Consider the following 27,662-nt stretch of genomic DNA (forward strand, 5'->3'; position numbering starts at 1 on the left):
CGGCGAGATGTTGCCATGTAATCCCTATGGAAGGACGTGTTGTGGCGCCACAAAAGTCCAAGTGACGCGATGGACGCGAATAAAGCGATTTTGAGCGATTGCCGCGATTTTGAGCGATTGCCACGTTTGTGGCGCGATATCACGTTGCATCGCGTCGTGTCGCCCTCTTCCCCAAGTTGAAAAATCTGAACTTTTTCGTCTTGTCGCGCCGCAATGACCAATCAGGGACTGGATATGTAGTGACATGGAGATATCTGGAGTTTATACTTGATGTGAACATGTCCTGTCTCTGGCAGTCAGTGTGTGAGCAGGACTTATGTCCCTTTTGTCCTTTATTTAACACAATTATGACAGAGTTTGAGGGGAGAGCGATGAACTGCAGCAGCAGCCAGTAATTTTTTCACGTGCGTGCGCGAACAAATCATCCGTGAAGATAATTTTATTAACTACACAGATGTATAATAACACAAATGGTGAGTGGTTTATAACACAATTATGACAGACTTTCAGGGGAGAGCGAGGAACTGCAGCAGCAGCCAGTTTTTTTTCACATGTGCGAGCGCGAAACAATCAAGTATCAAGTAGACTTTATTAGCCCCCCAGGGGCAATTCGTTGTGCAGACAGCAGTAGAACACATTCGGACATACATAGACATAACATGATCTAAAATATAGCATAAAAACTCACCATGAAAACTCACCACACAGTAAACATAATAATCCAGTAATAAGAAAACCTAGTTAAAAACCACTCATGTGATAGTGTTTAAAAATCTAATAACAATAGGAATAAAGGAGTTCTTATACCTACTGGTCTTACATTTCTTAGACATAAATCTACGACCAGATGGAAGCATTGCGAATTGTCCATGAAGATAATTTTATTAACTACACAGATGTATAATAAAACAAATGGTGACTAGTTTATAACACAATTATGACAGAGTTTGAGGGGAGAGCGATGAACTGCAGCAGCAGCCAGTTTTTTTTTTTTTTTTTGTTCACATGTGCGCGCGCGACCGGGACAGGAGGTCCTCCTCGCTCACACTGCCTCCGGTGTTACCGTTGCGGGGTACGGATGCGGGACCTGCAGAGAATCCGAGTCATTAAAAAAGAAACAAACCTCTCTCAGTGGCCACGGAGTTCTCTGGCTGTGGTTACCGAGACCCTGTAGCGCTGCGGAATTTTCCACAAGAAGTCTATCCTTGCGGACTGCCGGAGCGCTCCACATCAAAACAGCGAGCATAGTCTCTGGACTTGTTGCCAGAGTTGGCCGCAGCTCCATACACCAGACAGGGGCGGTGTGAGTGGCCCGCTGCGGCGCTTACTGAGCCCACAGACTCGGTCCTGGAGAGGTGGAAGTACCACTGAAAGCAACCGTCATCCAGATGCAGCTCCTGCAACAAATGATGAATTTGTGGCGTCGCATGGCGTCCGCTGTGAATGTGGCATTAGGGTTAATGAAGGAATCGATGAAAAGTTCTCACTGGTTTCAGGAATAATAAATTGAGTTTGGATTTTTTTTTTTTTATGGTTTAGGGATCATAAAACAATCCAGGATTCAGTGATAACTAAACAATGAGGGGATCAATTGTTACAGATTTCACAGACAGCATTGGTCACTTTCCTTAAGACATGTCAGGGGATGGATACATGTAAATTTCCAAGTTACGGAATATGTTTTTTGACTTCATTTTCACCAATCATTTAGAAATACAAACAGCGTTGTACTGTATGGTAAACCTGTCTGCAGTAGGCAGTCACCAAAAAATTAATGACTGCAAGGAGGAGATGAGTGAGGGAAGCCATCAAGACACCCACCACTGCTATAAAGGAGGTATAAGCATCTGTGGATGGTCCAGCTTATGTCTGTTGTGTCACGAGTCACATATTGTTTAGTGTTAAAAGAGAAGGATTTTCATAGAAGAAAATCTTAATTTTAACGAAACCCTTCTCTGTTTCACTTCACCATGAAGCTATAACTGGTGGTGCAGTTTCAAACAGTCAGTTACTCCAGTCACAGATGTTTTCGATACACGGAATCACTTCCTATAAGCCTAAAGTACGACAAACTGATCTAGGATCAGTTCTTCCAGATTTTCATTACAATAAACTGATGTGAAAACACAACTGTGGAAGTAATTAAAACCACGGAGCAGCAGTGTGTGAATATGGTATAACGGCTTGTCCCACGCAGAGCGGAGGAGGAAGTGAAAAATGTGTCACCTTTAAAACCTTCCTCTCTCTCTTTGAACCTCAAAGGGTTCCTTTGTTCGCCTGGCACAACAGCTCACGGGGTCACATGGTCACAGAGTGGCACCAACTGGCAGCGAGCGAGCCATCAGGTGGAAAAGAGTTAGGCAGCGGGGATGAGAAAAAGGCAAGAAAGAAAGAGAGAGGACAATGTATGCATGTGAACGAGTAAAAGACAGAGGGAGGTGTAGGTATCCATGGCAACAGAGAGTGAGGAGACAGTTTTTCCCTCCTTGTGCGAGACGGTTTCAGTTCCTACAGGAAGTCCACCGGTGGATTTTCGGATGTGAAATTTTGCTGTGATCTGCGTAAACGCCTTCCACATTCTCCTCCTTCACTCTTTCTAAAGTCTTCTCCAATTTTTTTTTAAAGTTCATCCTTCAGTGACTGATGTGCCCCCCGCCCCGCCCCCGAGTTGTCACATGTCCCCAAAGCAATAACGCAGATCGACGCGTGTAAACATTAACAGATGGTAAATAAAAAGTTAACAGATGGCAAGTGAAAAGCAATCGCCCATCAATAAATTACCAGCTGCTCAAACCTGCTGCTGTTTCTGTTTCTGTGTCGTTCTGCCATTTACCCGTTTTCGAATTTTTGTACCTTTTGGATTTCGAGGAGTCTCCACAACAAGCTGAACTTGGCCAGCGGCTCCTCCTCCAGTCTGACTGATCTCTGCCATGCGAAACCTCCACGAGGAGGAGGAGGAGGAGGAGGAGAGAATGGGGGAACAGCAGGGGGGCTGGTGGCGGAGGAGTGCAGCAGGGACAAAGGGACCCAGCAGAGGAGAGCCGGGGCCAACGCCACCTGGAACAGGTTGGTTTGCAGTACTGAGATGCTTCAATTTATCCACCTGATTTTTATTTATTTATTTTTCAGCAAATGCAAAAACGATGTGCAGAGACTCAAAGGCCATTTGGGGCGTATCCAACTGCAGTTTGCTATTTAAGCGTCAGGAAATACCGGCACTAAGCCAGACGTGTGCAAAAGGGTTGGATTTACTGTGTTCATTATTCATGGGTGTTTTGTAGTCCAAATGTGACAGCAACTAATTATAATGGTGCCTGTCCTCTTTAAACTAGACCGTTTCAGGTGCACAGCGTTGTGGTATTTAGGAAATGGATGCAAGTAAAATGATTTTTGGCTCATTTATGGATTAAATCCAACCTGTCAGAGCACACTGTGGACACCAAAGCTCCCTGATGTGAAGCAGGTGCTTGTCCGATGCTTGGTGACTCTTACTTCAGTTATTGGTTTATTTAATTCACTTTCATCGTGCATTTTGTGCATATAAAGTCATATCTGTATCTCACACAGAGAGAAATCTTGACTTTTTTTTGTGTTTTTCTGCTCCTTTTTAATCGACCCAGTATGAAATACAGAGGGGGATCGCGATCAGCATATCTGTCTGCCAATTGTCCATTTTCGCTTGCTAACATGATATCTTAAGAAACAGTTGGCTAATTTAATTCACATTTAGCATAGGGGTCTACTTAGGTGATTAGCAGCAATCTTCCATTCCAGCTTATTAATTAATCAAAAACCCAGACAGAGCTTTAATTCATTTGAAAGCTTGTCTCTTAGTCTTGTCCATCCAAATTGGAAGTCCCAAAAACCAGTTTTATTTGTTATTATCTATCGTCCACCTGGTCGTTACTGTGAGTTTCTCTGTGAATTTTCAGACCTTTTGTCTGACTTAGTGCTTAGCTCAGATAAGATAATTATAGTGGGCGATTTTAACATCCACACAGATGCTGAGAATGACAGCCTCAACACTGCATTTAATCTATTATTAGACTCTATTGGCTTTGCTCAAAAAGTAAATGAGTCCACCCACCACTTTAATCATATCTTAGATCTTGTTCTGACTTATGGTATGGAAATAGAAGACTTAACAGTATTCCCTGAAAACTCCCTTCTGTCTGATCATTTCTTAATAACATTTACATTTACTCTGATGGACTACCCAGCAGTGGGGAATAAGTTTCATTACACTAGAAGTCTTTCAGAAAGCGCTGTAACTAGGTTTAAGGATATGATTCCTTCTTTATGTTCTCTAATGCCATATACCAACACAGTGCAGAGTAGCTACCTAAACTCTGTAAGGGAGATAGAGTATCTCGTCAATAGTTTTACATCCTCATTGAAGACAACTTTGGATGCTGTAGCTCCTCTGAAAAAGAGAGCTTTAAATCAGAAGTGTCTGACTCCGTGGTATAACTCACAAACTCGTAGCTTAAAGCAGATAACCCGTAAGTTGGAGAGGAAATGGCGTCTCACTAATTTAGAAGATCTTCACTTAGCCTGGAAAAAGAGTCTGTTGCTCTATAAAAAAGCCCTCCGTAAGCTAGGACATCTTTCTACTCATCACTAATTGAAGAAAATAAGAACAACCCCAGGTTTCTTTTCAGCATTGTAGCCAGGCTGACAAAGAGTCAGAGCTCTATTGAGCTGAGTATTCCATTAACTTTAACTAGTAATGACTTCATGACTTTCTTTGCTAACAAAATTTTAACTATTAGAGAAAAAATTACTCATAACCATCCCAAAGACGTATCGTTATCTTTGGCTGCTTTCAGTGATGCCGGTATTTGGTTAGACTCTTTCTCTCCGATTGTTCTGTCTGAGTTATTTTCATTAGTTACTTCATCCAAACCATCAACATGTTTATTAGACCCCATTCCTACCAGGCTGCTCAAGGAAGCCCTACCATTATTTAATGCTTCGATCTTAAATATGATCAATCTATCTTTGTTAGTTGGCTATGTACCACAGGCTTTTAAGGTGGCAGTAATTAAACCATTACTTAAAAAGTCATCACTTGACCCAGCTATCTTAGCTAATTATAGGCCAATCTCCAACCTTCCTTTTCTCTCAAAAATTCTTGAAAGGGTAGTTGTAAAACAGCTAACTGATCATCTGCAGAGGAATGGTCTATTTGAAGAGTTTCAGTCAGGTTTTAGAATTCATCATAGTACAGAAACAGCATTAGTGAAGGTTACAAATGATCTTCTTATGGCCTCGGACAGTGGACTCATCTCTGTGCTTGTTCTGTTAGACCTCAGTGCTGCTTTTGATACTGTTGACCATAAAATTTTATTACAGAGATTAGAGCATGCCATAGGTATTAAAGGCACTGCGCTGCAGTGGTTTGAATCATATTTGTCTAATAGATTACAATTTGTTCATGTAAATGGGGAATCTTCTTCACAGACTAAAGTTAATTATGGAGTTCCACAAGGTTCTGTGCTAGGACCAATTTTATTCACTTTATACATGCTTCCCTTAGGCAGTATTATTAGACGGTATTGCTTAAATTTTCATTGTTACGCAGATGATACCCAGCTTTATCTATCCATGAAGCCAGAGGACACACACCAATTAGCTAAACTGCAGGATTGTCTTACAGACATAAAGACATGGATGACCTCTAATTTCCTGCTTTTAAACTCAGATAAAACTGAAGTTATTGTACTTGGCCCCACAAATCTTAGAAACATGGTGTCTAACCAGATCCTTACTCTGGATGGCATTACCCTGACCTCTAGTAATACTGTGAGAAATCTTGGAGTCATTTTTGATCAGGATATGTCATTCAAAGTGCATATTAAACAAATATGTAGGACTGCTTTTTTGCATTTATGCAATATCTCTAAAATCAGAAAGGTCTTGTGGTTTATTTCCTCTAGGCTGGACTATTGTAATTCATTATTATCAGGTTGTCCTAAAAGTTCCCTAAAAAGCCTTCAGTTAATTCAAAATGCTGCAGCTAGAGTACTGACGGGGACTAGAAGGAGAGAGCATATCTCACCCATATTGGCCTCTCTTCATTGGCTTCCTGTTAATTCTAGAATAGAATTTAAAATTCTTCTTCTTACTTATAAGGTTTTGAATAATCAGGTCCCATCTTATCTTAGGGACCTCATAGTACCATATCACCCCAATAGAGCGCTTCGCTCTCAGACTGCAGGCTTACTTGTAGTTCCTAGGGTTTGTAAGAGTAGAATGGGAGGCAGAGCCTTCAGCTTTCAGGCTCCTCTCCTGTGGAACCAGCTCCCAATTCAGATCAGGGAGACAGACACCCTCTCTACTTTTAAGATTAGGCTTAAAACTTTCCTTTTTGCTAAAGCTTATAGTTAGGGCTGGATCAGGTGACCCTGAACCATCCCTTAGTTATGCTGCTATAGACGTAGACTGCTGGGGGGTTCCCATGATGCACTGTTTCTTTCGCTTTTTGCTCTGTATGCACCACTCTGCATTTAATCATTAGTGATCGATCTCTGCTCCCCTCCACAGCATGTCTTTTTCCTGGTTCTCTCCCTCAGCCCCAACCAGTCCCAGCAGAAGACTGCCCCTCCCTGAGCCTGGTTCTGCTGGAGGTTTCTTCCTGTTAAAAGGGAGTTTTTCCTTCCCACTGTAGCCAAGTGCTTGCTCACAGGGGGTCGTTTTGACCGTTGGGGTTTTACATAATTATTGTATGGCCTTGCCTTACAATATAAAGCACCTTGGGGCAACTGTTTGTTGTGATTTGGCGCTATATAAAAAAATTGATTGATTGATTGATTGATCTCCCAACACCAGTCAATTGCGGTGACCTTGGGGTCAATTTCAAGGTCACAGCTAGATATTGTCATTGTCATACTTGTTAACGCAAATCTCAAGAATCAGTTGACAAATTTAATTCATATTTAGCATAAGAGTGTACCTGGGTGATCCCCTAACACTTTGTATTACTGATTTGTGGGTACCGGGGGATATGTCATCTCCTCATGACTCTTGTTTTCTTTGTTGACTGTCACAGAGCTGTGATCTAAGGTGGCTACCACATGTCTTTGATACTAGGTCCCTTCAGAGGATCCTTGGGTATCACTGGAATCATGAATGTGCATCCATGGGGAAACTCCAAAGAGGAGTATCAGTTGCACTGTGATTGCCATCCAGGACCTGGAACAGTTCCGTGCTGGTGTGGACGTGACAACACGCAGCAACAGCGCCTGCTCCCAGATCTGATGACAGTCAGAGACTGGTTGTCTGCCTGACTTGTTGCCAACCAGGATCCAGGGCAGTTCTGTGATGCGGTGGATGTGGCAGCATGCAGTACCAATGCCTGTCTCCAGACCTGCCCCACCCACATTGGCCATAATGTGGCGTCATATTAATATTTAACTGTTGCAGATTACTGTGATGATATGTGCAGGCAGAGTATACGTACATGTGTTGTGAAGCCACTTATGTCAGGCACTTCTGACTGTTGCACTCTGTACAGTGGTAGATGTCGCTGGACTTTAGACCAGGTTTTTGATAGTCTAGATGCAAACACTTTCTGGTGACAGACTACCAACCCACCAGTTTTAGACCAACACACCTGCAGAAAGTGCTACTTTTATTCAAAGGGCCGTGGGCACTGAGTGTAAAAGAGACAGCTGCATTGGGGGAAACTAGCAATAACACTCGTGTGGGGTCTTGCACTACTTCGCACCAGGGGTGTGAATGGGTCCGATATCTTTGAGCTGCTTTTGGTGGCGTAGGATTTATTTACTTATTATTTGGAAACCAAATTTGCTGACACATTTTTGTGTCTTCTGATGCTCTCACATCTGTGTCTCCTTCAAGAAAGTCCTGCTGGATTGTAAGAAACATCTGCCCCCCCCCCACCCCCCGCTCTCTGTGTGTCTGTTCCTTCAGAGTCCAACATTATCGCTCTGTTTTATCTCACAAGATCTGTCTTTCCTTTTCATCTAATTCTGTCTCATAGATTAGTTTCTTCTGTGGTCAGTATTCAGTTATCGATTTTGCAGAATACTACAGATAGTAGAATGCAAGAACCTTTTTCTTATTAGGCTCTTTAGATTTTGAATGTTTTCCTCTTATCCGTCAATGATGTGTAAAACATTATGCGCCTCTTGTCTTTGCAAATAATGGTTCTGTGTTTATTTACAGCATCCACAATGCGGTGATCTTTGTTTTCCAGAAGAAGGATCTGGGAGAAAATGAACTCTACACTCTGAATGAAGGAGTCAGGTTAGCAGTTCACTCTAACACAGAGTTTTCAATTTTGGTTTGTATTTTAGGAAGAAATCTGGCTCAACAACTGCTTATTTTTTTGTCATTTCACTTTCTTCCCTTTGTATACACACAATGATGTTATTTCCAGGACGATTCCACTGCTCAACATTGCTCTGAACTTGAGTGTCACCTTGAATAGAGTAAAAGCTGCAATACAACCTCAGTCCTGAACAAATGGTTAGCTTTTGTCACTCAGGCTGTAGAGTGGGCTGGTGATGGTGGCCAAGTCCCAGATGAATCGGCAGTGGTGTGATGTCAAGACCAGGAAGGTTCATATCTTGCAAACATTAGCAGAGACTGGCTAGTCTTGGACTGCATCCACAGTAGCTGGGCCCACTGGTACGCTACAAGCACTGACCATGTGGCTGAGGAACACAGTTTACCTCATCAGCAGGAAACGTTTTTTATAGTTCAGCCACAGCCTGTCCCTACAGATGGCAGTGACAAATGCCCATAGATTCTTGGAGGTCTCAATCACCCCAGCAGTAGTCATCTTGTGGATCTTGCCCTCGGCCAGCCAATGGAGTTACAGACAGATACCTTGGGCAGACTGTGTCCCGATGACATGAGAGACCATCCCAGATCTCCTGGTAGAGTTTTGCCTCAGTCAGATGACAATGTAGTCATGAAGGAGATGTTTTAACTAGTAGTAGAAGGAAGTACAGCAGGCCCAGCAGTCAAGACTGAAACAGGCTGTGGGGATGCAGAGCTGCCGGTGGTGATTGTGCTGGCAGTCAGTGAGCCATAGGAATTCACTAACTGTGGGGCATCGTCGACTTGGCAACTGGCGAAATGGAGTTCCACAGTCTCTGTGCTGATGATGATAAAGTACTGTGGTACTTTAGTGAAACCAGTGATTGTCACTTTGCAGAAACTGCTTCAGATGCATCCAAGCCAAACTCAGAACAAAAGTGGGCGGTACACTGAGAGCAAGAAGAGTAACTTCATCGAGAATGCACAAAGTACTGAATAAAGATATAGAAGCTACCCATGGTCTTGAAGGACAAGTACAAGAATAAACATTTCTTAGGAACTGAAGTGACTGATTCCTCTGACACGTCTACTAACTGACATACTACTTTCAGCTTGTTTGCTTGAATCCGTCGTAACTTCAGACCCGCTGTGCTGTAAAAAGTCTTATGTTTGTTTTCAGGCAGCTGCTGAAGACAGAGCTGGGCTCCTTCTTTACAGAATACCTCCAGAATCAGCTGCTCACTAAAGGCATGGTCATACTGAGAGACAAGATCCGCTTCTATGAAGGTACAAACACACGTTTAAAGCAAACACGCACACATGCGGACAGTAAAGACGACAGGAATGTAGGTGATGCCTGTGCTGAGAATTCTGATAAAGATTTAAATATTTATATTTACAGTGTCGTTTTTCTGGATGAAATGCAGACATGAATGAATGAATCTACTAGAGTTTAAAATGTACACATTCCTTTTCATGCTATTTTATTTGTCTAAAAATAAATGTCCAAGGTTCATTATCATGTTAAACAAGAAACCATCTCATCTGAAACATCAAAAACGACAGCAGTGATCAGTTTGGTTGGTATGGTTTTAAGTTAGAGATGAACATCAAAGATTTCTAAAGTTTTTTTTTTTTTTACTTCAAACTGTTTTTAACTTCAAAATGTACACCAATCAAAAATTTGCAAGGATTTTCTTAAGAATTCTGCTGTGTAAATTAGATGTTCTGATGTTCCTCTGACACATTCTGCACTCTGTTGTTTTCTGTGTTTTGGCCTGATGGCTCGTTTCTATTGGCCACACGAAGCTACGTCACAGTGCGCAGCAGTGAATGTTGGATTGAGCTGAACTTTGACCGCAGTGAGTTTGATGTCAAACGGTGGTGCGTGCTCATGATGGAGAATCGCGCAAGTTTGGTTTCTGCGTGGCATTTGTGTGACACTTTTCATTGAAAATAATGGGCTTTAGAGCGATGCACCCCATGTTTGTGCACTCAGTGTGAAAGGCCCTTAATGCTGGTACCTTTTACACCTGGGTGGACTGGGACAATGCAGATGCAGTGTCTTATCCAAGGACACAACAGGAATCAAACTGAGGTCTACATACTGGTAGCCCTACTCCTTATTCCTCTACAAACGGACTACAGGTTTAAGTTCCATAATGCCCTGTGAAGATATTGATGTAGACTGCTGACTGAAATGGAACACTGAAGTGCACTGAAATTAGCGTTACTGGCCACGTTTGATGGGCAGACAAGAAGGCACATCTCCTTCACATAAATATCTGACTTCTGAGTACTGATTAAAGCCAGAACTCCAAAATGTGTTATGTGTCGGACGCAGCCCAGAGAACCGACCAGCGTTTGAAGGGCCCAGTATAAAATAAGCAGAGCACGGTACAAAGGATAACAGAGTTTAATGAACATAACAGTGCTGTGAAAAATATAAAAGTGCACGGTCTGGCGTGGTGGATTGCGGTGCGCTCCCAGCAGCGCTAACGGTCCGGAGCCAGAACTGGTTCGGACCCAAGGACCCCGCCGACACCCCCCAGGTGGCCGCGACAAACCGAGTCTGTGAAAGAAGGAATCATTATGTGAGTCCACACTCAACACACAGAGAGAACGCTCAAAGGTGTACAAACAGCAAACACTTCCTGGCTCAATTGCAAATCAGCTTCCCACCCTGCAGGCATAGAACACCCTGTGCACAAAACTCCACTGCAGTGGAAGCCGATTTAAACGACCAACATACAGCTCAATATAATAAGGTGTGAGGGACACCACATTTACTGACTGTGTAAATGTTAGTCACAAAATCTAACGTACCTCAGGAAGTGTGCTGACGAGCGTGAGACCTCACCCCCTCCTCTTTCACAGACCATGTATCAAATCTGGACGTTCTCTGCATCCACTGATGATGAGATGGCTCCCGAGATGACGATCTCACCCGTCTGGTCACAAGGTCGAGTCTCTGGCAAATACACACTGTATACTCCAGTCTTAAATGCCACCATGTTCCAATCCATGTAGATGCACCACAGCTGTGAGTCCTGACGAGCCGCAGGTGATCAGCCTCAGGTGATCAGGGTGAGGTCCTGATAAACTCAGCTACACAGCCACTCAGTCCCAAATGCAAGCCACCTGGAAGGAAAAACAAAAGACAGGACAAAAGACAAACAAAAAGACAGCCAGGCCCCCCCAGCCATACAACAAAATGAAGGTAATCCCACTAAGATTGAAAAAGTTTGCAAATATCACAGGACTACTTTACACCATTCAGCATTACTAAGATAACGTGGTTCTCAGCAGATCACGTTCCCTTCATTATTATGCAAATTTATCCCCTGAACTTTCACACAGCCCGCGCAGTCCATTAGTTGTGTACCTCAAGTGTGCGACACGTACCGATCTTGCGTTATCTTGGTCACAAAAATGTGATGACAGTACTCTATGTCCTTGTAGAACATAATAACGTGATGGCATGTTAACTTTTGAATTATGAATTTAAAATTTGAGCTCAAACTCTCATTTCCTCTGAGGAACCTTTTAGTCAAACATAAGACATCGAATGTACGTCAATGTGGTAAATGTGTGACATTTCCACAAAGCACCTGAAATGAAACACGTTGTCACAGCAACCCGACAGGAAATTACTCTTTGATCCAGTGAAACAGTGAAGATAAGACGAACTGATGTAGTGACTCAGAATCTTTGTTCTGGTTTAATCGGTGTGACTGTGCAGATAAGGTGACACACTCACAACTCTAATAGTTAACTGAAGGATTCACTCCTTATCTGGACTTTTAGTCACAGTTTTTTTCCATGCTAGACTTACCACACTGGAATGAAGATTTATGAAAATCTGGAAATTCCCACGGGGTCGCAGCTGAATGCCAAAAAAAAAAAAAAAAAAAAAAAGGTTTGGAGAGGAAATGATTAAACAGTTCCCCCCAAAAACAAGATAAAGACACTAAATCTGAGGAACATTATCTTGCTGCATGGTCAGATAATTTCACTTGACACAATGTCTTGAATTAAGATTGTCCAATCTAGAAATAAGCAAGTTGAACACTAAGAATTAAAATAAGAAATTAAATCTTAAAACAAGATAAATGATCTAACACTTCTAAATCCAAGTTTGTTTGTTTTTTTTATCTTGGTAAGAACCAAATAATTTGCAGTGGTTAATTTGTTAATTACTTTTTGATTTTCTTCTTTAGGATCCTTCTGGATTCATACTCAAGCTACTATTGAAGTTGTTGATACTGTAATTTGAACTGCCGAAAAAGCCAAAAATATTTTCAGAAATTTAAGCAATGCTACTTTACCCCAATGCTTACTCACAAAATAAGAAAATAGTCATTTTACAATGGAACCTTTTTGAAATTATCATCTCCTGACTGATATCTAAACAAACTGGAACTGAAGTGTTTCTAACCTCCCACTTGAAAACAACACAATGGTGCATCACTTTACAGCTGCACCTCCTACTGGGAGGTAATAATACCAGTGGACATGAAGACAGTCATGATGATGGCAATGTGACATTTGACCCCTATGACCTTCGTTTTCGCTGAAATTATTGCCAGTGAAGGCAATCTAGAATCTACCTAGGTGGGGGTCATAATGCGTCTAAAATGGGTTGAAAAGCAGAGTAGAAATCAGCAGAACACGTGAGAGAAGTAGGCCAATAAACAGGCAGACAGACACGACCTTGACCCCAATGAATGACCTTTGGTAAATCTGAGCTTGCTGGGCAATTCCAGAACCCCCCTGCGTATGTGTGCCAAGTTATATGATATGATACAGTACAATTTATTGTCCCCACGGGGAGATTAGTCTTGGACTCAAGCGTCATGCACATACATGTCTTCACAATTACAATAAAACTATATACAATTACAGACTTTTAATGAGGTGTACCCGTGATTATGCAGATCCTGACCAGGTCCGCATAATCATGGGTACACCAAAATCAAAAGTCTATAACTGCTTTATTATATGGTAAACAAGAAAATTGGGAGTTTGTCAAACATACTAAAACTGAAAAATCAGTCTCTAGTTTCAACTCTTTATTATTACTGTCATACTGCACCAATTGACAACCAACCAACCGATCGACCTGAAGATGCTTGTTAAGTCCGTGATGAAGAGTCATTTAGGCTTGTTTTCTTATAAAGTTCGCCATTTGCTTGTCTAGCTTCCGTGTAAAATAGACCGAGTACTCCGTCAAGCATCCATCTGTCATAAGTTTCAAAGTTGGGCGCATGTCCCTTTTCAGTGACGTACTTGCGAAACAGGTTGGCTGCTGACTGTGTATTTCTGCGGGTGTTCTTCGCGTCTTTTTCGTGTAAAATTCATTTTAAGTCAGCGTCGCTAACAGACGCAGACCTGTCTTCTGCCATCTTGTCAACAAACTGACAGCCAAAGTAAGAGTTGTATCGCGTTATCTGATCGGTTGTTATCGATAGAAGGTGTCACTCGATTAGCTAGCGCTACGCTGCACACGAGGTGTACTCGTTTACCACACGTGGTCTACTCGGCTCCACCAGTGGTCAACTCGGCATGTGGTACAGCTCAGAAACTGGCGAATGGGCCAATCAGAAGTTGGCAAAATCCCATACCATATAATAAACTACATATTTTCCAGCACCTGTTTTCTGTATTTTTGTGCATTGTTGTTGTGTACTTTTTATTATTGGTTTTATGACTAGTTTATTTTGTTTAGTGTTTTATTTCCTGGTCCTATATAGTCATTATAATTATTATTATTAAGGAATGGGTGACTTTTCAGTATACAACTTGCACCGGAGTATAAGGTGCAAGACCTCCCAAACTACTAATGACGCCACGACATATACTCTGGAAAATATGTTACACACACACACACACACACACACACACACACACATATATATATATATATATATATCTATATATATATATATATATATATATATATATATATATATATATATATAAACAAAACAGAACCAGCTGTGCCACTCATAATAATAAATGTATATTTACTACTAGAAGCAACAGGTTTGTTGTAGTCATTTCCTAAGGTTCCTGAAATGGAGTGATATCTCCACCTGGTGGACAGTCACCATTAATCCAAGTACAATAGAATAAATGCAAGTACAAAAGAATTTCACCAAGAGCTCTTGTGTGTGTGTATGTATGTATTAGGGGCCGACAGATCGGCCAGTCTGATATTCAGTATTTTTTGTAGCTATTGTTATCGACCATTTATACCGGCCGATATGACAGTTTAGTTTTGCACTGCGGCATGTAGCGACTCTCTGGTCGCCAAGCTCCACCTTCGCGCCAGAGTGCTGTGTAAGGGCAGCTCAGAGCGGAACAGAGCACAGCTGAAAATAGTGTCCCTGTCTGCCTGTGTGAAAGAAGAAAAACTCCATCAAGATCCTTAATTTAATAATCCAGAGTTCCTCCTGTGTCCATTGCTGCTGTTACATTCAGAAATTAACAGTTTATTTTAATAGCTTAAAGGCTTCGTGTTACCAAAAAGCCCCAAGCTTATTCAAAGGAGGAAAAACAGAAAAGATGTGTGATCGAGGGGAGGGGGGAGGAGAGAAAGAGAGAGGGGAGTGAAAAAGAGACAAGGAGAGAGAGGAAGGATGGGGCAGGAGAGAGAGATGAGAAGAGGAAGGGGGAGGAAAGGAAACAAGGAGGGGGTGAGGCAGGAGAGAGAGAGAAAGAAGGAGGGAGCGAGAGGGGGGAGGGAGGAGAGAAGTAGGTGGTGGAGAGAGAGAAAGGAGGGGTGGAGGGAGTGAAGCAAAAGAGAGAAAGACTCAGAGGAGAGGAGGAAGTTAATAGTTTTCCCTGGAACTGTTTACAACCTGTACAAACTGTTTACTGTTTAGAAACGATCACGTGATCATTTGTGTGAACAGTGGACTTAAGCACTAAACGCTCATTAAAAAGCAGGGAGCAAGTTAACGATCATAAATGGTCATCTTCCCCACACAGTCTCAATAAAACAGAAAGAGTGTGAAAAACTGATTCAGAAAGTTTTTCATTCAGGTTTCATCCTTAAAGAGCAGGATGGACAATCAAATCAGTCCAGGTTCAGCTCTTGTTCAAATAAGACAACCATTAAAGGGTAATATTGTAAAAAAAAAAAAAAAGAAAAAAAAGAAAAAAAAAAAAGTAATTCCACTCAAGAACGATAGAGGAAAAAAAAAAACTGCCTGCCTCACTGGATTAAACCGACTGCGTCAGTTTTGAAGAGTAGAGCAAATGTTATGTCCAGAAAACATTGTTTTAACCTTTTATCCATTGTGACCTAACATAACAGAAATATGCAATATGTATAATATTTAAGTTAAACTGCCATAAGTTGTGTCTTTTGCAGTAGATTACAAAACATTACAAATCTTGAATTATTTCAATCTATTCTGCCCACTGAAGTGTGTGAAGGGTCCGTCATATCGAGCCAATAGCTCCTGACTACAGGCCCTGGCGGGGGCTGTTAGCCCATACCACTCTTTTAAAATATGAATCGCTGCTTTCTGGTTTGTAAAAAAGTCCCTCCCACAGCACTACTTGATTTCTTAGATGTCAAACATTCCAGCCTCTCGGTGCTGAAGGCTGCTTGTCCACAGACCTGTGTGCAGGCTGGGGCTGTGTCAGCTGTGTTTATTTATTTGACCAACTTCATACTAATGTTATTTATAGCTCCTTGCACTTTTTTCCATAAAGGTCATGTTAAAACGTTCTATGAATTAAACATATCCTGCACATTTTAAATAAAGTTTTGCGTTAAAAGTGTGTTATAATACATTTTGACACTTTTTACTGCAAGAAATATCAGCTTCAAATATATGATATATTATCTCACAGGTGTGCCATATCAAGATGCTGATTAGACACCATGATTAGTGCACAGGTGTGCCTTAGACTGCCCACAATAAAAGGCCACTCTGAAAGGTGCAGTTTTGTTTTATTGGGGGGGATACCAGTCAGTATCTGGTGTGACCACCATTTGCCTCATGCAGTGCAACACATCTCCTTCGCATCATCCGTGAAGAGAACACCTCTCCAACGTGCCAAACGCCAGCGAATGTGAGCATTTGCCCACTCAAGTCGGTTACGACGAACTGGAGTCAGGCAAAAAAAAAAAAAAAAAAAAAAAAAAAAAAAAAAAAAAAAAAAAAAAAAAAAAAAAAAAGGCGAGCATGCAGATGAGCTTCCCTGAGACGTTTCTGACAGTTTGTGCAGAAATTCTTTGGTTATGCAAACCGATTGTTTCAGCAGCTGTCCGAGTGGCTGGTCTCAGACGATCTTGGAGGTGAACATGCTGGATGTGGAGTCCTGGGCTGGTGTGGTTACACGTTATATATATATATATATATATATATATATATATATATATATATATATATATATATATATATATATATATATATATATATACATACATACACACACAGTGCAGCCAGTAAGTATTCACAGGGCTTCACTTTTTCCACATTTTGTTGTGTTACAGCCTTACTCCAAAATGGAATAAATTAATTTTTCCCCTCAAAATTCGACTCAATACCCCACAACGACAACATGAAATGTTTTTTTTTTAATTTTTGCAAAAAAAACAAAAAAAAAAAAACAAGGAATCACATAGGTATTCACACCCTTTGCTCAATACTTTGTTGATCCATGTTTTTTTGTTGTTGTTTAATTGATGCATCATACAATATTGATTTCATAAACACAACTTCTAAACTGGGGCGGCATGATGGCTTAGTGGTTCGCACTCTTGCCTCACAGCAAGAAGGTCATGGGTTCGATTTCCACCTGTGGCCTTTCAGCTCTAGGAAGAGTTCTGGTGGATCCAAATTTCATCCATTTCCAGATGTTAGAGGCCACTGTGCTCACTGGGACCTTCAAAGCAGCAGAAATATTTTTGTACCCTTCCCCAGATTTGTGCCTTGAGACAACTGCTTTGACTTCATGTTTGGTTTGTGCTCTGATATGCACTGTCAACTGTGGAACACTATATGTAGACAGGTGTGTGTCTCTCTAAATCATGTGAATTTACCCCAGGTGGACTCCAATTAAGCTGTAGAAACATCTCAAGGATGATCAGTGGAAACGGGATGCACCTGAGCTCAATTTTGAGCTTCACGGCAAACGCTGTGAATACTTACGTACATATGATTTTTAATTTCATTTGTAATAAATTTGCAAAAATCTACATAGTTTGCATAGTTATGGGGTATTGTGTGTAGAATTCTGAGGGAAAAAATTTATTTAATCCATTTTGGAATAAGGCTATAACATAAAATGGTTGGTAAGGTTAGTCCTTACTGGCGTAAAGTGCCTTGATTTGACTTTTTTGTGATCTGGTACTATATAAATATAATTATAAGTGAATAGTATATTGATGTGTATGTCTGTGTGTCGACATGTAGTAGTGAATTTGTATTTATGTAAATATGACTGATTAGAATTGTTGGACTTGTACTAGCAGGGGTGGGCGCTAATAAGCGTTGCTTCAGCCCACACACTTTCGGACTCACTAGTTTTGTCTGTGTTTTGTTTGTGGAATTGTTCATTTTTTTCTATTTGAATATTTTGTGTGCCGAATAAAAAACTTTGTCACTTGTCAAAAAAAAAACAAAAAACAAAAAATGTGGAAAAAGTGAAGCGGAGTGTTGATGTCACCTTTCTCTCCTGCTTGCTCAATTACCTTCCTGATTTTACCTGATAGGTCAAAAGCTGCTGGACTCTCTGGCCGATACGTGGGACTACTTTTTCTGTGATGTGCTGTCTATGCTGCAGGCAATCTTCTACCCTGTGCAGGTACACAGACTGACACGCACGCACGCCAGCCTCCTCACACTGTGCTGTTGTGTTAACATGTGTGTCTGTGTGTCCACAGGGAAAGGAGCCGTCAGTGCGTCAGTTGGCTCTGCTCCACTTCAGGAACATCATCGCCCTCAACTTGAAACTAGACGAGGCTCTGTCTCGACCCCGGGCCAGAGTCCCACCCTCTATCATCCAGATGCTGCTCATTCTGCAGGTATGTAAAAGCACAGTCTGGTCCATAAGTATTTGGACATCAGTGCCGTTTTTGCAGTTTCCCTCTGTATACCACCACAGTAGAGCCATTTTAATATCATTCCCTCCATTTTCAATGCTCACACATCTGGACCGCTTCATTTCAGCTGGCGTGGAGGCGTATGAAAGGAAATCACACAAAAAAATAGTCACTGTCAAAATACTTATAGGCCAGAGCGTAAGTGCACGTGAGAAGCAGTCTGGCTTCCACACGTGCAACTACTTTGTAGCTCATTTCAAACCCGCAGTTGTTAATCGTTAGCGTTTGAACTGTACGTGACCCAAAGAGTGGCTGAGGTTGTTTTTCAATTACATTTTTTCCCCGTTTTTGCTGTGGGATCTCACAGGAAACGATGTCGGTGTGAATGCAGCCTGCAGTCGTTTTCCCATGACCACTCAGGGCGCTCCACACCCTGTGTGTTTGTGTTGATGTTTGTCTTTGCGAGCCGTTTGTTTACACGATCCTGTGACATCACCACAGGAACAGGAAGCCACGCATCACTCACGAGTACAGTACACACATTAAAATGGCAAAGTTTTTTCTTTTACTCCAGAAAGAAAGCACAGGGTGGAATCGACACATGAAGAAATTCATACGACACGGTTTTACTGGATAAAACAGTCAGATGGTGATGATGCAGAGCTTTGTGATGTCACAAATCCACATCTAAATGTAAACAGTTCTCAGACTCAAGCTCCATTTTCCCCACAAACTCTCGACAAAATCGCTGTTGTGCGTGTTGAGACACTGTGTGCACAGACACGCCCATCAAATGGCAGAGCTTAAGGGGGGGAGGTGTAAAATTCCCAAAACAACACACCGGATTCTAATTGGTCAGTGAATGCAGCACATTAATTTAGACATCAGATCATATTTTTCCTGCATGGGTTTGTCTTTTATCCGGATCACGTTGTTGACATTCTGGTGCGATTGTGGAGATATATATATATATATATATATATATATATATATATAGTTTTTTTTTTTTTAAGGATGCTGGATTGGTTACCATAGCAACACATTCAGAACAGCAAACCTGCTTGTGAACAGGTTTTGCAGTTTGCTTTTAGTTGTTAAAAACGTCAATAGACGCTTCACAATGATTTTGCACATTAAAGACGTACAGCCTTTCAAATTTCACCAAAGTGACAAGATTTTATTTCTACCGAAATAAAAACATGATGATGTCGGTTTATTTTTGTGCACACGTGAGGATTTAAGATTACATGTGACCTGACCAGCTTGCTTGATGTATATTCTCATGACGTGCACACCAACATCCGTAACATTCAAATGATGAATTCTAAAAAAACGCAAAAACACGACACTGTCACTAGGAGTTTAAAAAACAAAAAACAAACAACAAAAAAAGAACCAACAATTCAATGTTTGGTGGGAGTTGTATTCGTGTTGGCGATCCTCCTGTCCTGTGCGCCAATAGCATTTCTTGTATATTCGTCCGTGAATTGTTCTGTAATTTATGTTTGTAGCATGGCCCAAGCAGAGGGTCACCCCTTTGAGTCTGGTCTGCTTGAGGTTTCTTCCTCAGAGGGAGTTTTTCCTTACCACTGTTGCTCTGGGGGTTGGTAAGGTTAGACCTTACCTGTGTGAAGCGCTTTGAGGCAACTCTGTTGTGATTTGGCGCTATATAAATGCAAATAAATTGAAACTGAAATATTTCTTGCTATCTTTTACAAAATATATGAGAAGCATTTTAAATTTATCCAGAAATGAGCTGTTTCTGAGTGTTTTTCAGCCATCTTGCTTAATTTTATTTCACTCATAATGCCAGTTGATGTCACGCTGCCTTTTCTTTACTTCAATTGGCAGTTGCCGTGTCCTTCCCAACACCCTCGGAGGAAGGCCACACATGGTCTATGACGTCACTACCAAATGTATGTCATGGCAGGAGTAGAAATTCTAAATCCTTTTCAAGCATAAAATTATTGCAGTGTCAAAGAAAATTTTTTTTAATGACTTTAATCTTAAAAAACCCAAAAGATGTACGTACACCTTTAAGCTTTGGTAAGCATTTCCAAAATCACACACAAATCACAACATTTAAAACAACAATCACAGTGAGATTTTTTTTTTTTTAATGTAGCAAGCACATACGTACATGTTTTGGGTTTTTTGGACATAACTTAAAATTACTGTAACTGCCTGTACACTTAAAATGCTGCAGTGACCCCTGGTGGTATTACTGTGTGATGGACAAGTTTTCCTTTGAATATGTTGTAATCTTTTGAATATAATGCAAAAGTCTTTGGCAAACACAAAACAACAGAGTCCTGTTTGCCACAATATTTCCAAGACTCTCGCATCTGTCCACCTGAAAATTAGTTTTTAGTGAAGTGCGTCCATGAGAAAACAGATTTGAGCCATCACACAGACAGACGCTTTCATCAAACACATTAAAGAGTTTTACACGATTATTAAGAGTTCAGAAAGTATTTTCAGCTCGTTATGAAACTCTGATGAGTAGTAGTGTGTAGGAAGCTTGAGATTGTGTGCCACCTTGACGTGTAGCGACTGAAAAACTGCCAATGTCGTGAACCCTGGGCAGCAGACATTACATTTGTTTGTTGTTACTCATCGTTTCATCTGTTTGTAATCTTCATTCGACGCCCTCTGACGTGCGCCCTATTTAAGTGGTTTCTTTGAGCTGTGGTTTTGATGCACGATACAAAGAAATGAAACTCCACTGATCTTTGTTTTCGTATTTGAAGTTGATCCGGCCCGTGTTTATTCAAATTCACTTTGACCTAAAACACCTAAATGACCTAAATTTTACTTTTAAAATGTTGCTGTCAGAGAGATGCACATTTCAAACAACTTTAAACCAAAGGAGTTATTGAAACCTTTTTTGAGGACCAATATGAAGCTGTGTTTTTGTGGACTGGGACACTGAAAGGATTTTAAAGTAAAGTCAGTACATCATAGGTGTAGGAATAGGGTAGGGCAAGGACCCCCCCCCCCCCCCCCCCCCCAAAAAAAAACTACTTTCTTCCCCTCTCAAGGTATCCTCACACTATGTACATATGATGCTCTGCATTTCATCGGTCATAATCCAGATAATCTTAATCAAACATTAGCAGTGGCCTTGGTGGGAGCTAAACCAAGAATCCGTTAACAATAAAGCTGATTTCAAGATACATGGAACTTTAAACCACACATATGTTGAGAGAATAAGCAACAAGAAAGAAGTGTAAATTTCATCTTCATTTATGCACAATCCTTTCCACGGGGTTTAGTCAGTTTATTTTACTACTTTCTTTGTTCCTATCTTGCAGTAAACTGAATATCTCTGGGTTGTGTCAAAACAAGACATTTTAAGGCATCATTTTGGGTTCTGAAACACACTGATCGACATTTTTCACAACATTCTAATATTTCATGAACTAAACAACTAACAAATGAAATCAGTCAAATATTTTCTCGATTATCAAAATAAATTGAGGGTTTTTGCAGCCCTACATGTGACTGTGTGGACTTTTATAAATTAACCACTTAAGCATCCAGGATAGTTATTTGTAACTAGTTAATAGTTTATTTCTCTGATATAATAAGTTTCTTTGGCCCACATTTACTCCGTGCCTGTCGCATTGTTCTTCACAGCTAACTTCATATATATTCTTTTCTACGGTCCTTTGTGGGGAATATAATCACTGTGAAACAATTAGAAAGTAATGGTTTAGTTCTCATACCTTCTCCAAATTTTCTACAATCCATTTAGCATCCACTAATCATCCAGCAGGTGGCAGTGTACAGAAGTTGGCAGTTAGGACCACAATGCATTTAAGTGTTTTTATGTAACTTAAATAATAAAAACAATAGTTTTACACTTTTTAAAAAATGGACCATGCAAAAAAAATACGCACCTTACTTCATAATAGATGTACGGTTTGCTAATTGCTAATCTGTTGTAGGTCGTTAGCTGAAGACGTGTGTCCTTCATGCAGGGTGTGCATGAGTCTAAAGGTGTAACAGATGATTATCTTCGCCTGGAGGCTCTGATCCAGAAGGTGGTCTCTCCGTACCTCGGCACTAATGGATTATATTCCAAGGATGGGTCATTCAATCAGCACTGCTCCGCCTGCATGTTGGGTGCGTGTGTTACACAAGAAAGCGTTTCAAATTTAAAAGTTCCCGCTCTGTCTTTGATGCATTTGTATGTGTTCAGTTACAAAACTGTCTCGTCTCTGTCCAGAAAAGCGTTTGCCGCCGTACTGGCCCTCCAAAGCAGGCAGCCCCTCTGTTGCCAAGAGTCTAGTGGTACGCTCCAAGAGCTACAATGTTCCCGTGCTGACCCCCGTGGTGGAGTATGATGTGGACTCGTCGTCGGCAGGAAACACAAGTATGAGACGTCACTCTGTCTCTGAGATGACGTCTGACGCCAATGCCGTTAACACCAGCAAAACCGACACATCCGGATTACGTAACCACGCTCTAACTTCCAAAAGTTTTGCTGCTCTCTCAGGTAGGACTACACACATGGTGTGAGGTGGTGCCTCTTTGCAGCCCATGTTGATTTTCACAAAACGTTTGATTTGGTTGACCAGGCTGCTCACTGGGACTTCAAGAAAATTCACCCAATAAATTACTGGACGTCACGGCTGACCTATACACAGGTATTGTGAGTGTTGTGCAGATTGGAGGCAGAATCCAAATTCTTCCCAGTAAATTCTGGTGATCATCAAGGATATGGTCTGGTTCCTACTCTGATGAACACTTGCATGCACTGGGTGCTGGGTAGGATTGTGGAGCACAGCAAATTGGAGGCCTTTGTAGCAGAAGAAAGGTTTAGTGACGCTGACTTTACAGACAATGCTGTGATCTCAATGGACTCAAAGGATGAACCGATTGCATGAATCGAGAAACTGATTGAGCCATTAGAGCGCTTATAGCGGCAGGGACATTCATGTCTCCAGGTACTCAGCCTTTGACATCGAGAGACACCTGGGACGAGCTTATGGAGTCAGTCTAGGTCAGTCTGCTCCATTTCACCCCCATTTCGTGATTATCAGGCTCCATTTCATATTTTAGTATAGCCGATTATATGCGACTCCCTACCATTTATTCTGCCTGCTGGTACAAATAATGTAACCTGAACACCGTAACATTCAGTTGTAGATGGTTCATAGTACATCTCAAAATTTGAGTATCATGGAAAAGTTCACTATTTTTTGTCAGTTATGTCAGAAAGGGAAAAGGTTATATATTCTCAAGAGAATACATATAGAATAAAATGTTCCAAGCATTTAGTTTAACTTTTGATTATTACAGCTTCTCCCCCTCCCCAACCCCTGAAAAAAGAAAAACATTTCACAGAAGGTTGACACTTGCTCTTATGAAATATTTTTAATATTTTGAGAAATATGTTCATTTGTGTACTCAGTACTTACTTGAAGCTCCTTTTGCATAAATTACTGCATTGTTGTGGTGTGGCATGGAGGTGATCAGCCTGGGGGGGGGGTTGGAAGCCCAAGCTGCTTTGACAGTGACCTTCAGCTCATCTGTATTGTTGGGTCTGGTGTTTCATCTTCCTCTTGGCAATACCCCATAGGTTCTCTATGGGTGTTGGGTGGGCAATTAAGTACATTAATAACACAGTCAGCAAAGCAGTTACTAGTATTTCTATGAGTAGGCGTCACATCCTGCTGGAAAAGAAAAGCAGCATCTCCATAAAGCTTGTTGGAACCATGCAGTGCTTGAAAGGCTTGTTGACTTTGGACTTGATAAAACAGTGGACCATCACGAGCAGATGACTTGGCACCCCAAATCATCACCAACTGTGGAAACTTCACACTGGGATCCAGACTCTGGGACCTTGATTTCCAAATGAAATATATCTCGTCATCTGAAAAGAGAACTGAGCAACAGTCTAGTTGTTTTCCTACTTACTCTAGGTAAGACCCCTCTGACATAGTCTCTGGTTCAGGAGTAACACGAGGGATGCGACACACAGCCCATTCCTGGACACATCTATGCATGTTGGCTCTTGATGCACTGATTCCAGTCTTAGTCCACTCCTTGTGAAGCTCCACCAAGTCCTTGAAAATCTTTTCAAGGTTGCGGTCATCCTTGTTTGTGCATCTTTCTCCCTCCAGTCAACTTTCCATGAATATGCTTTGATCCAGCACTCTCTGAACAGCCAGTCTTTTCACTAGTGGAACGTTCTGTGGCTTACCCTCCATGTGGAAGGTGCCAGTGAGTGTCTTCTGAACAACTGTCAAGGCACCAGTCTTCTCCATGATCGTGGTTGTGCGTACGTATCCAGACTGAAAGATTTGTGGTGTTTATACAACAAAAATAGTGCTATTTCATTTTAAACTTGAAAAGAAATATTCTATTTTGATTTTCTTTTGGCTGTAATTGTCAAAATTATGGAAAAAAACACACGCTTGAAACATATGAAATTATATGTGAAGAGTGTAGAATATTAAAAAAAAAAACTTCACTTTTTGGCCAGAAATATTGGATTTTTTTATATCCTTTTTGTAATCTTAATGTTCAAATAGATTCAATATGACTGTGTAATCCTTTACTGACCCTGGAGTGCCAGCCCAGAATGGCCACCATACATTTTGGTGTAAGCCACACAGTTATTTAGCTCCCATTAAGTGGTAAAAAAAAAGAAAGAAAAGAGAGGTCTAAACTCCCATCAGACTCATATGTGACAGAACATCAGCTGTAACATTTTTGTCATGTGGTGAGTTTCCTCAGTGTGGAGGACCTTAGCAACTGGAAAAGACCAAGGGGACGTTCAAGTATATCACTGATGTGATAGATGGGTGGCTATTTTCTGGAGGCAGTGATGGACTGGTTGTCTACCCAGGTGGTTGCTAACCAGGATCCAGGGCAGTTCTGTGATGCACTGCATCAGCACATGCTCCCAGACCTGACCTGTATTCTCTTCTCTTCTCTTCTCAGACCCTGTGACCTCCTGCCACACACCACGCCTTAAAGATGCCAACATTCCCGGCAGTCCCGTCCACTTCCAGGTCCAGCAGCCCTCCCCCTGCCTGCTGCCTGAGCTGTCCTCAGGTGAGGACGCACACACTGCAGACTCCCCATCGTCGCCCAGAGGGCTGCCACATGACACAAGCTCTAGTCCCAGTCCCTCCTCCAATCCGGAGATCATGATGGACCACACCCAGGAATCTTTGGACTCTGAGCATGATGGCATCTTCCTGGACCTCTCCAGATCCTGTTCTGGAGGATCAATCTCCAGTGGAAATAGGCAGAGTGTGGAGTGACACACAAACAGCACTGAGCTATGACTGACATTCCTCAAAACATCAGGGATTCTTAAAAACCCATTTATTTTTCTATTTAATGTCATCTTTCACCTCTGAAAACAATTTCCACTTTTTTAAAATGATGCCTTTGTGGATAAACGGCTTTTTGGTCTTAAATTTTGTTTTATACAGCTGACCTTCAATGTTTCTGTATTATTGTTCAGCCTTCAATGGATGCAGTCAGAAAAATCTTATGCAAGATGTCAACTTCTTTAAAGTGTCAAACAAGCTGATGAAATACCAAATTAAAATTTTAGTTTTGCACGTATGTTTTTGCTTCTTATACTTTTAGTATTTGTGCAGTGACTATGGACTTAATAAGCATGAAATTGAAATTCTACACATTTTCAGCAAACTACTGCAGGTCATGTTTGTTGGGGGAAAAAAATGTAGACACCAAAGTGGACTTTTGTACAGTGTTAATCTGCTGCTTTCTGGTGTGTTTTTGAGGTAGTTCAACACATGGGGTTCATATTAACCTGTTTTTTCCCCACTGGCAATAATTGTTGTCGAAGTGTATCACTGTCATTTTCTACTCACCAAAAAAAAACCCAACTCAAAGGTACTAATGCAACTTTGTCCACTTAGGAAAAAAATGTGGGCATAAACAGGTTAAAGCCGAAGCTTTCTCATGGTACAGAGAGTCCCAAACAGGAAGCGACAAATTTTGAGTCCACAGTGAAACAGGAAATGTCAAATGTTGAACACTTCCTGGATCCCATGAGACGAGATCTCATGGGATCTCGAGGGAATTCAGTGACAAGTTGAGACTGAAACAGGAAGTGCCCAATTTTGTGTCCATGGTGAAAGAGGAAATGTCAAATGATGAACACTTCCTGGCATGCGTGGAACTAGAGTGGAGGCCAGGGTTGCGCTGGACTCCCCCGAAATCTGATTGGACACAGATGACTGACATGTCATGGCACCACACGTCCGGTTGAAAAGAGCTGCATTTTGAAATCTGTGACTTATATTGACTGCTAGGTCCCCCCTGTACAGTAGTTGGTGATGTGTAGAAGTTCTAATCAACCTTAGAAGAAAAATGTTTGAGATTTGAATCTGAACACATCATCTGAACCACAGACTCCAAAGTTATATCGGTGAGTAAACAACCGTATTTTATGCCAGAAATGAGGTCCAGGTTGTTAAAAGCAGCATTTCTCCTTTAATTCATATATATATATATATATATATATGTGTGTGTGTGTGTGTTTCTCCGGTGATTTTAATGAATGAAACTAGTAGACAGCAGCTGATTTATGCTCTCTTTGCTTATATGAGATATAATGTGAAGAAGCTCAGGCTGAAAGAAATACAGCTAATTTACTCCTCTGTTCTGTATAAAACCTGTGTAACCTCTTAATTTTAATTTTGCTCTCTGAAGGACTTATTTTTTAATTTTGCTCTGAGTGATACCAGGAAGATGCCTTTCACTTAAAAATACATGCCACTGAATGTTTCTCAACTGTACTCAAAAGTATTGGAACACTTGGTATTTCACACCTTTTAATTTGCTTATTCCATTTCAAATACAAATAAATAAATAAATCTAAAGTTATCTTCCTTAAACTCAAACTGAAAGCAAATGTCTACTACTTGATATAAATGAATTAAAAATATAAAATCCAGCTTCCTGATGAAGTGGTGTAGAGGAGGATTTTCTTAAAAAGAAGACCTGAAAGATCAGCTACAATTTGCCAGAAAGTACATTTGAGATGAAAGCCTAGATTTGATGTTTTGGTAAAAGAAACTTTTTAAAAATTTCTTCATAATTGATGTAAATAAAGTCAAAGATATGTTTAGTGGCTTGGAACTGTTCATGTATCCACTGGCTGACTTGTCTAAAGAAAACTGATTATTACTTACAGGTTTTATCACGTTTTAGAGATTTGCTTTCAGTTTGAGGAAGATAATTTTCAAAATTTTTATTCTTTAGATTTTTTATATTTCTTGTATTTGAAATGGCATAAACAAAGTAAAATGTGTGA

General features: G+C 40.9%; 1 protein-coding gene across 3 annotated transcripts in view; it reads left to right on the forward strand.

Moving 5' to 3' along the window:
* LOC117503821 (proline-rich protein 5-like) overlaps window positions 1-25,941 on the forward strand; it is a 39,339-nt gene extending 13,398 nt beyond the window's left edge. Inside the window, exons 3-11 of one of the 3 annotated variants that reach the window (XM_034163075.1) lie at window positions 2,860-3,066; window positions 8,191-8,271; window positions 9,470-9,576; window positions 18,023-18,114; window positions 18,194-18,334; window positions 22,336-22,480; window positions 22,584-22,853; window positions 22,936-23,004; window positions 25,307-25,941. In XM_034163075.1, the coding sequence (XP_034018966.1) occupies window positions 2,860-3,066; window positions 8,191-8,271; window positions 9,470-9,576; window positions 18,023-18,114; window positions 18,194-18,334; window positions 22,336-22,480; window positions 22,584-22,853; window positions 22,936-23,004; window positions 25,307-25,632 (1,438 nt within the window). In that variant the 3' untranslated portion in view covers window positions 25,633-25,941. The remainder of the gene's footprint in view (window positions 1-2,859; window positions 3,067-8,190; window positions 8,272-9,469; window positions 9,577-18,022; window positions 18,115-18,193; window positions 18,335-22,335; window positions 22,481-22,583; window positions 22,854-22,935; window positions 23,005-25,306) is intronic. The other 2 variants (XM_034163076.1, XM_034163077.1) reach the window with 2 other exon arrangements.
* Window positions 25,942-27,662: the final 1,721 nt, after the last annotated feature.

Source organism: Thalassophryne amazonica, chromosome 22 (genome assembly GCF_902500255.1).
Source record: "Thalassophryne amazonica chromosome 22, fThaAma1.1, whole genome shotgun sequence".
NCBI classification, from domain to species: domain Eukaryota; kingdom Metazoa; phylum Chordata; class Actinopteri; order Batrachoidiformes; family Batrachoididae; genus Thalassophryne; species Thalassophryne amazonica.